General features: G+C 37.6%; 1 protein-coding gene across 1 annotated transcript; it reads left to right on the top strand.

Annotated features, from left to right (window-relative positions):
* Positions 1–6,047: 6,047 nt before the first annotated feature.
* Positions 6,048–9,366, top strand: LOC121862022 (glutenin, high molecular weight subunit PW212-like). Its single transcript, XM_042359953.1, has 2 exons — positions 6,048–6,147; positions 8,882–9,366. The coding sequence occupies exons 1-2, from the start codon at positions 6,048–6,050 to the stop codon at positions 9,364–9,366; spliced, it is 585 nt and encodes a 194-aa protein (XP_042215887.1).
* The last annotated feature ends 12 nt before the right edge of the window (positions 9,367–9,378 follow it).

The raw sequence follows: 9,378 nt of genomic DNA, 5'->3' as shown, positions 1-9,378 counted from the left end.
CACCGCTACCCTACCACAGCCAGCCCAAGTCGGTGATAGTGATGGTGAGTTTTGAGGGACTTTGACAAAGAAGGCCCTGCAAGCTTCTCTGGTGGATAGTGATACAGGTGATACAAAGTGATACAGGTGTGAGCCAATAATCTACCCTCTGCACTCAAGACAGCTTCATCCGTGTGCCCAGCCATCTCTTCTGCTACTTCGTAAGTCTTCAAAAACTTAATATTATTGATATTTCTCTTAAATATAGATTGTTGTGTGCATGCCATCATAAAATTAAGATGTTATTTTTTACTACAACGTCGTATTGTGTCGGAAAAAAGAGGTAGTCTTCGTAGGTCATACTGTCTCTATTTCATTTAATCACCTGTTCTGTTGTATTTATTTACTGGCGTTTCACGTTATCTGGCGGACCTCCCGCCAAGGTTAAGTTAGCTAGCGTAAACCCAGACTGTGCCTGTACTGTATTATTGTACCTAATTTAAAGCTGGAATAATAAAGAGCCAAAAATAATAAAGCATACTGGGTTTACAGTCCCAAGAAAGTTCACATAAACCAAGCTTGTAAACAAACAAATTCTGTACTGAATGACTGTGAATTTATAAGGCATATTTTTTATCTTAAACTGTTGAGTATATTAATTGTTTTTTGTTTGTTTATTTTGCAGATGAACAGCAGGAATTGAACACCATCACAACTGACAGTAGCTGCAGGCTGGAACAGAGCTGCTTGTTGAGACAATTTCAATGAACCTCCTGACACTACCACCACTACTATATAGCAAAAATAAACTAAGAGTCATTTGTCTGTCTGTGTCTCTGTCTTCCATTTATATCTTTCTATCTACTAAACTGTTTCTGCATGTTTGTGTCTGTCTGCTTTCTCTTTATGTAAGTATTCTATCAATACCTATCTCAGTCTGTTTTTATCTATTACATTGTATATCTGTCAATCTCTTTATCTTCTGATATTGATTAATTTACATTTTCAACTAATATGGCTCTTGAGTTGAGCAATGTGTTTTCTGATATCTTAGACCAGACATGGGCAACCTTTCCTCCAGTCATGGGCTGCATTGTGATTTTAGGTATTTTCATGAGCCAACCAAAAGGTTATCTGCCCTGGCAAAAGTAATGTCAATATTTGGCAAATTATACGGACAGTAGAAACAGTTTATCATCTTATTACTGACAATGTTTTCGGTTGCAATCACAGACTTTTCCCATTGATAGAAACAAATCCACTTTAATAATTTTTAAAAGTAATGTGTTAATGTTTTTGGCATTTAGCTTTAGATGAGTAAACAGTCTGTGGATACGTTGATTTTCCCGGCAACATTTGTGTCTTACTTATGAAATGCTTAAATAATACTGCAAAATCACAAATATAAATTATGCTTTTTCTTCTCAGCACCACAAAACTCTCACTTTTAGGTTTACTTAGCCATTTTTTTGAGGATTAATTACAAAGGAAAATTTTGTCTATATACAGTACTGACGTTGGGACTCCGAAAATACATAATTTGACAAAATTTCAAACTTGCATAAAACAATCAAATTTGTACCGAATGACTACTAATTTGGCGGACATGCAATTTATCGTATAAAAAACGTCAGGCATATTAAAATGTTTATGTTTGTTTGTTGCAGATGATTTAATGAACTAAAACGCATTGAGAAATTAATAACTGTAATCATGGAGACACTACTGTTAATATGCCTTTATGTCTGTCTGTGTTCTCTGCTGTATCTGTCTATATCTCAAAATTTCGAAAAATGTCCATCTGTCTTTCTCTCCTCTCCAATACCTGTATGTCAGTCAGTCTGTCCGTCAGTATCAATCAACATCAGACTGTCTTAATCTCATACAAGTATTTGTCATATCCATATCTATGCTATCAGAAGAAAGATATTGACATGAGTAAGAAGGTGGGACAAAGATGAAAAATAAGAGAAGATGGGTACACAAGAGTACAGTGAGGAGTAATAGGTACACAAGAGGTACTGTGAGGAAGCAACTTGACGCTGCTGACTAAGTTATATGTGTGTAAAGAAAAAAATATACAGGCAAGACTGAACAAACCCAACACTGAAGATTATCCTGTACTGCGGATGAGTCCTGCTGCCTGTGATGTGATCAGTGCTGGAGGGTGCTGAAGGCTGCTGTGATGTGAGTCATGGATGAGTTTTGCTGCCTGGATGACATGATCAGTGCTGGTGGGGTTGTTGTTCTATCTAAGAGTCTGAAATGCATGGAGGAAGATTAGGGAAACTGTTGTCTTATTGTCAGTAAGAGGACTTTTCCCATCACATGAAAGGAAGAATATATACAACTGGTGTGAGAAGTGTGGTGTTATATATCCGTGAAAACATGGGCAAGTTAAAGAGGATGACATATGCAGTCTTTAATGAGCTGAAATAAGAATGGGTGAGGTGGATGTGTACTTTGGCTGAAAGAAAAGAATCCCCTGCTCAGAGCTAAGAGGGCGGCTGGGTATTGAGTATCGGCTAAGATTTAAGTATAAGTAGACTGAGATCAGGTGTATGGAGAGAATGGATGAGACCAGTTGGGCTTAAGTGGTGCCTGACTAAATGTGGTGAGAAGGAGAACCAGAGTGTGTGTAGGTAGGCCTAGAATGACCTGGGGAAGGTTGTAATAAATGATCTTAGAGTTAAGAACACGACAAGACAGAGTGCAAGAGATGGTGGGAAAATGGCTGTATGATTTGATGTGGTGATGATTTTGTTCTATCTTTCTGCCTAACTTTAAGTCTATCTATCTATCTATACTACTGTACTGTATTTCTCACCATATTAAAGGCAACCACTGATACAACATGAAAGGTTTATAGTCCCAAGAAAGTTCACCTAAACCAAAGGAACAAACATTTACATAGAAAAATTGCAATGTGTTCCATAACCTGTACAGTACAGTTGACCCTAGCCAACCGAGGATTTCCATCCACAGTTCCTGATATTCACGGTTTTTACTCTGCAAACCATTTCACAACCACGGCATTGAATTTTAAGAATCTGTGGACAAGTGAGGCGTCTTTATCCTCTCTGCGGTCTAATATATTCCTCTGTAAATGTGAGGAATGAATAAAAAATAATAATAATAAATAAAAGGAAAAAAAATACTGCATTGCCATTTGACAATTGTTTCACTAAGGACCGGAGACTGGGGTGTGGTCCCCCCCTCACACGATCGTGGGCTGACTCCTGCGGACGTTAATTTTTTTCTTTTCTTTATGGTTTTGACCTTATGGTAAAAATTTATTTAATACATTCTGTTTGAAAGACTGCAGGTCCATATACCCTGTAACAGTAAAAAATAAATTAATAAAATTACATGTCAGTAGTACATGTATTAACCTGAAAATACAAGTTGAAAAATAACAATAACACAGCTTGGCCTGGTGTATATATGTATGTATACAGTTATACTTGATGTAGGGTGAATTATGGAGACATTTGTTTGGTTAAAAATATGTCTTATATGGTGAGAAATATGGTATATCTATCAGTCTATCTCTCTACATCCTTCTGTCCATCTGTCTACAGTATATCTGTCTTATATGTACTGTAGACAGAACTAATGTACTAACCATGATAGGCAACACTGAGTTGACAGTGCATGTGATTAATACCTGGAATACAAATATTAACAGGAAAATGTCCAATATATTCAGCAACTAGACCACTTTAGAAGAATCAAGAAATAGTGTTTATTGTTTTTATACCAAAACACTGGTGATTGTCTCTCACATATCAGGAGTTGTATATCTTTAGTGGTGCATCACTGTGTCCCGGGTTCATTCCAACCTGGGACAGATGTTACCCTCACTACCAAACATGGCTGGTTTTCTCCGGGTACAATGCTACAGTTTCCTCCTATACTGTACAGTATTAACACCGGACAATGAACATAGCAAGAACAAACTGCCCAAACAGCTCATCACTGGTACTTCTACGATGTTGTTACGTTTAAACAAAGGTGAATCATAATTTAATGTTGACTCAGCCATAGTGAGCTTCAACATTTATGCCAGTAATTTACTGATGATTGAGTCTTGATCACACAACTATAGGTGACCTTCTCTTGCCTCCATCTTCCCTCTGTCAGATAACAAACTATTACTGTACATTCCTTGGCCTTTGTTGTGGAAAAGCCCAAATTATTATTGTCTGAGGATGTAGTGGATCTCTGAGGTGACAGTCATGACCAATGATAAATATTTTGGTGTTAAGTCGGTGGTGTTAGTGTGGTAGTTGTTGTGTGCAGGTCTGACCCACCTGGATCATCCTGTTACAAACTGGGGGTGAAGTTTAACAGCGGCGTATTCAGAAGGTCACAGCTCTGTAATCAGCTGTCAACACAGATTCCTCAATGCACTACGGTTTATAACAAAGCCATTTTTTATTATGTCCTTGATGTGGTTCACCCATTATCAGTGCGGTCAGACACTAAGTTTCCTCTATAATCCTCACTGAGTACATGAGGATGGATTACATTCTTAACTCTCAAATGGCAGCCATCACCTGCAGAAGTTAGCTGGGGATGGTAGTCATCATCAGCAAGTTACATGTTCCATTTTTACACATGGGGAGGATGATCCTTAACCAGTGACTAAGTGATAAAGAAGGTACCTGTAGCTTCATATTTACACTTGTCCTGGCATCGCATGATACCTTCTTACCCAGACTGTGGCCTCACACGTGCTCTCCTGTTTGTCTCTAAATCCAAGGTTATATTATATAGAGTAGCTAACCTGGGGTCTTTACAAATTGTTCTGTTCTGTAGTAAGATTCATGTGTTATATAATACAGCATCACTTATTGTACAGTACACCACTATATTTTCATTGTCTATATACGCTTTGAAGTGTACACCTGCATTGGCTATATCTACGTTAGACAATTGTAAACTTTATGATAGGATTTACTGAATAAATTATCTATCTATCTATTTAAAAGTGGTCTGGTGTATGGAAATATTTTGAGATTTCCTGATAATAATTTTGTTTCATCACAGGTGTTAATCTGTTGCAGTGTGAGCCAGTGTGAGGTGGAGGTAAATATTGAATGGACTTGTAAACTGAGGTGTTTAGCTGTAGCTCTGGAAGATTGACAATTTGTCTTCTTTTAATTATAAACCAGAACACCTTTATTTCTCACTTTTTATCCATGTATAATTTGGCTAAATTTTTCTTTTAAATTTACCTGGACTCAGAATGTCATCACAATGTGATTTGATAAAAATATATACATGTATTGATTTCCTTTGTGTTTTCAAGGACTTTAGAATTAATATGATTTGGTGGACTGTTGAACTGTTCTGGTACTTTACTATATCTTTATTTCTATTAACTAAACCCAGTATATATGATTTATTGTTCGTTAAAGAATTCAATATCATTAGTTAATTGTCATTTAATGTTGCTCTAAAATCTGTTGATTGACTTATGTGACAATTATTCTGTTGTAGTCAGGCCAGTTAATGTTGTTTTAGGGATACAGTTCATAGTGTAGTGATCTCCATTAAAATCTATTTTTATTTTCTAAATTTATGCTGGGCTATGAAGGTTGCTTTGGAATGAGGAATACTGAGGTGGTATACAGAGGGCAAATGGAGACGACCTTGTATGGCCTAAGTCAGGTGACCAGAAACCCAGATTGGCTACATAGGAAATTAGAACAGGTTGCTGTTAGGATGCTTGTGAGCTCGTCGTGTGTGCCATGTGTGTGTGTGTGTGTGTGTGTGTGACATGTTGCCAAAGATAGGGGGGGGAAGAAGGTGGATGTTCCAGAAGGAGAAGTGGGGAATTGTGAAGGAACTGAATGTCGTAAAACATTCTTCTGGGTTGATGGACAGAGTGAGGAGCAGTGTACCAAGATGCTGGGGCATAATAAAAGATGTTCCGTTGAGTGTGGTTGATAAGATTTGTGGGCGGGAATGATGAAATGGAAAGAGATAAAAGAAAATAATTTGTGTGAGATGTGGAAGATGGGTGGCAACAGAGAAGTACAGTACCTGGAGGCTAAACTGACATGGTTCAGGCTTGTGGAGAGAAGGAGAAACACTGGGTCAAGAGAAACATGAATGAATGTGGAGGGGTTGTGGCGGAGAATGACATGAGGAGGATGAAATGTTGGTGCTACTGTAGTAACTGAGTATGATTGTGGCTAGGTGTGAGGAACAATCTGAACAAACTGAAAGAAAATGAAAGAATACAGTAATTGAAAACAAAATTGAGAATTGTCAAATAATATCAAAATATTCTGAACTCCAGTTAATTTGTATTTTCAGTAATTGAGTGATCCAAATTCTTTTTGACGAATCAATGAGGGTATAGTGCAGTTTGTGGTCTACAGAATTACTGAAAATGCAATTAACGGTTCAGAATATTTTGATATTATTAACAATTTTTCAATTTTGTTAAATTATTCCTTCGTTTTCTGTCCAGTTTGTTCAGATTGTTCCTCATTATTCCAAGCTACAAACATACTCGATTTATCTGCCACATAAAATACTCTATTAATATTATTGTGCAAACAAATATTTTTTAAAGTACAAACAGTACAGTAATAATAAAATAAATACTGTAATATAGTCATAAATAAATGTAAGAACTGTGAGGTGAACTGATAATATATAGATGATATTCAGAAAGTGTAATAGCATTCAGGATCAGGTCTGGGGTCACTATAAGAAGATTTATCCTAATCCCCACCTACCTAACTCAGGAGACTGATTCCTTTGTTCTATGTGTTTCTCCTTGTTTTGTTGTTGTTAGTTGAAGGACCTGTTTGCGTTTTTTAGCTGAAAAGAGTGCCCGCCTCCTCCTCCAAGAAAGTACTGCTGATTGACTCATGCAAATCTGTCTGATTTCATCCTTAAGTAATGATGTATTTCATGAGTTTATTCATAATCGTTGGGATGACAGTTCTATTGAGAAAGATATTTAGCCAATTATATGCAAACATTTATTATTTCAAACATGAGCATGTAGGAAGTTTATCAAGTATTTGTATACGAATTAATAAACTTCTGGTAGCAAATTAGCGCTTCGGAGGATGCATTTAATATGTTTGGTACTTATTTTACCCGCCAATAAGTAGACAAATTACATATTAGTAATACATTGCTAAAGCTAACATTTTAAGATCAGAATCACATTGAAATATTACGGCGCGTCAATGAAGGCTGACAACTTCATTTTTCGCCTCTGCTGACAGCTAGATGTAGCTCCCCAGTCTGTACACTCATCCATCAACTTTCAGAGGCCGTATAATACTTATGAATTCTGATATTTTGAGGTTGGTTTTGCATAATGTTGTATTACTGACACGTAATTTGTCTTAGTGTAGGTAAATAAGTTCTGTACATATTAAATGCATCCTCGAAAGTGTCAATTTGCTACAGAGTTTAACAGTTAATTCATAATGATAAACTGGGCGGACAACTCTTGAGGATGGGGTGAGGGCATCTCTTCTCAGCTAGGAAAAATTTTGTCTTTTTAGTTCTGCAGTTTTTGTAGCCATTACACTTTTGGAATATCATCTACATTTCTGATCTCACCTCACATTATTTATTTATTACTCTATTATTTACTGTATTGTACAATTAAAGACAAAAGTCGTGTTGCGGTTTTGTCGAAGATTAAATATAACAAAGCGTTATGAGAGCCCTACTAAGGCAGAAGCGCACAAGTTTAGCCCTTGGCATATGTTATGACTAAATTTCTCGACAGTTTTGTCTTTCATTGTACATTTTAAATATCTATATTTGCCAATAATTATGAATAGAATATTGTGTATGGCAGCCAAGTGCAACACAACCACTCTGTAGTTCCAGATTCAAATTGTTTAATTTAAAAGAAAACATGAATTAAGCCAAAGTCCAAATCACATTGGTACCGAAATGTCAGAATTATTTTGATGTTTTAAATCTGATTACTCCAAATATTTTTGTATTTATCTACTAAGGTCTAGATGTGCTTAACAGTAATATATTTTGAAGTCCAAAAATTCAATTTAAAAATATTCCATGTCCAAAAATATTTTAAGTCCAAAAATTCATTGTTTATAAATATTCTAAGTCCAAAAATTCAATTTAAAATATTCCAAGTCTAAAAATTATTCTAAGTCCAAAAATGGCCAAAGTTATTCCTGGGTAAATTTGATAATAATAAATTGTATGGTTTTAGGGTTAAAAATGCCTGCCATTTTCAAGAGCTCCAGCTTGGCATCTCCATTTTGTTTTCATCAGCCACACAGACTACCTGGACGTGGGGAGGTAACTGTGAGATAGGAGTGCTGGATTATTCTCCCATGTCCAGGTAGACCGTTGAGCTTATGCTACCCTATTGGTGAATGATAATTTGAAGAGGCTTTTATCGGGCACTCTTCGATTATCTTACCTTCAATGTTACCCTGGCAATGGCAAACACTGCAATCGACTTAAGAGTAAAAAATTAATTTTTGCCATTTTTGCTCAGTTTTTTTCATAAGTATTTAGGCTTTTACGATTTTTTGCCCGTTTTCATGATTTTGTTTTTTTTGGTTTCTTAGTTTTTTCATAATTTTCAGTTATATATTTTGTTTTCATAGTTTTTACTATTTAGTTAATTTTTTATTATATTCTATTTCTTTTAGCTATTTTTTATTTTATATATATTTTTTTTCTTTTGCATATTATATTTGTATACTGTATAAGATTTTTCTAATGCTTTAAGAAAGTATTTTGCTTCAAAATCTGAAGCTGAACTTAATTTTCTGTAAAAGTTCAAAGTGTTAAAGCAGGGAAAAGGTTAATGAATACTTGTAGTGACATTTAGACATTTATTAATGTAAACTTAATGTTATTAAAAATTTTTCTTCAGCACAGGCAGTCAGGGAGCAGGCCCGCTGGGCAGTCTCAGGGGCAGCCAGGGGCAGTCTCAGCAGCGGGCAGTCTCAGCAGCGGGCAGCCGAGGCAGTCTCCAGCAGCGGGCAGTCTCCAGCAGCCGGGCAGCCCGGGGCAGTCTCCAGCAGCGGGCAGCCGGGGGCAGTCTCAGCAGCGGGCAGCCGGGCAGTCTCCAGCGGGCAGGCAGTCTCCGGCGCCGGGGCAGTCTCCGCCGGGCAGCCGGGCAGTCTCCAGCGGCAGCCCGGAGCCAGTCTCCGCAGCGGGCGGCCGAGGCAGTCTCAGCAGCCCGCGAGGCAGTCTCGCGGCGCCCGGGGAACAGTCTCAACAGCGGCCGCCCGGGAGCAGTCTCAGCAGCGGCGCGAACAGTCTGCAGCGGCCCGAGGCAGTCTCCAGCAGCAGCCGCCCGAGGCAGTCTTTCCAGCAGCGGCCGCCCGAGGCAGTCTCCAACAGCCGCCCGCCTGAGGCAGTCTCCAA

Source organism: Homarus americanus, unplaced genomic scaffold, assembly GCF_018991925.1.
Source record: "Homarus americanus isolate GMGI-L3 unplaced genomic scaffold, GMGI_Hamer_2.0 scaffold25013, whole genome shotgun sequence".
NCBI classification, from domain to species: domain Eukaryota; kingdom Metazoa; phylum Arthropoda; class Malacostraca; order Decapoda; family Nephropidae; genus Homarus; species Homarus americanus.
This window is presented reverse-complemented; position numbering and strand designations above follow the sequence as displayed.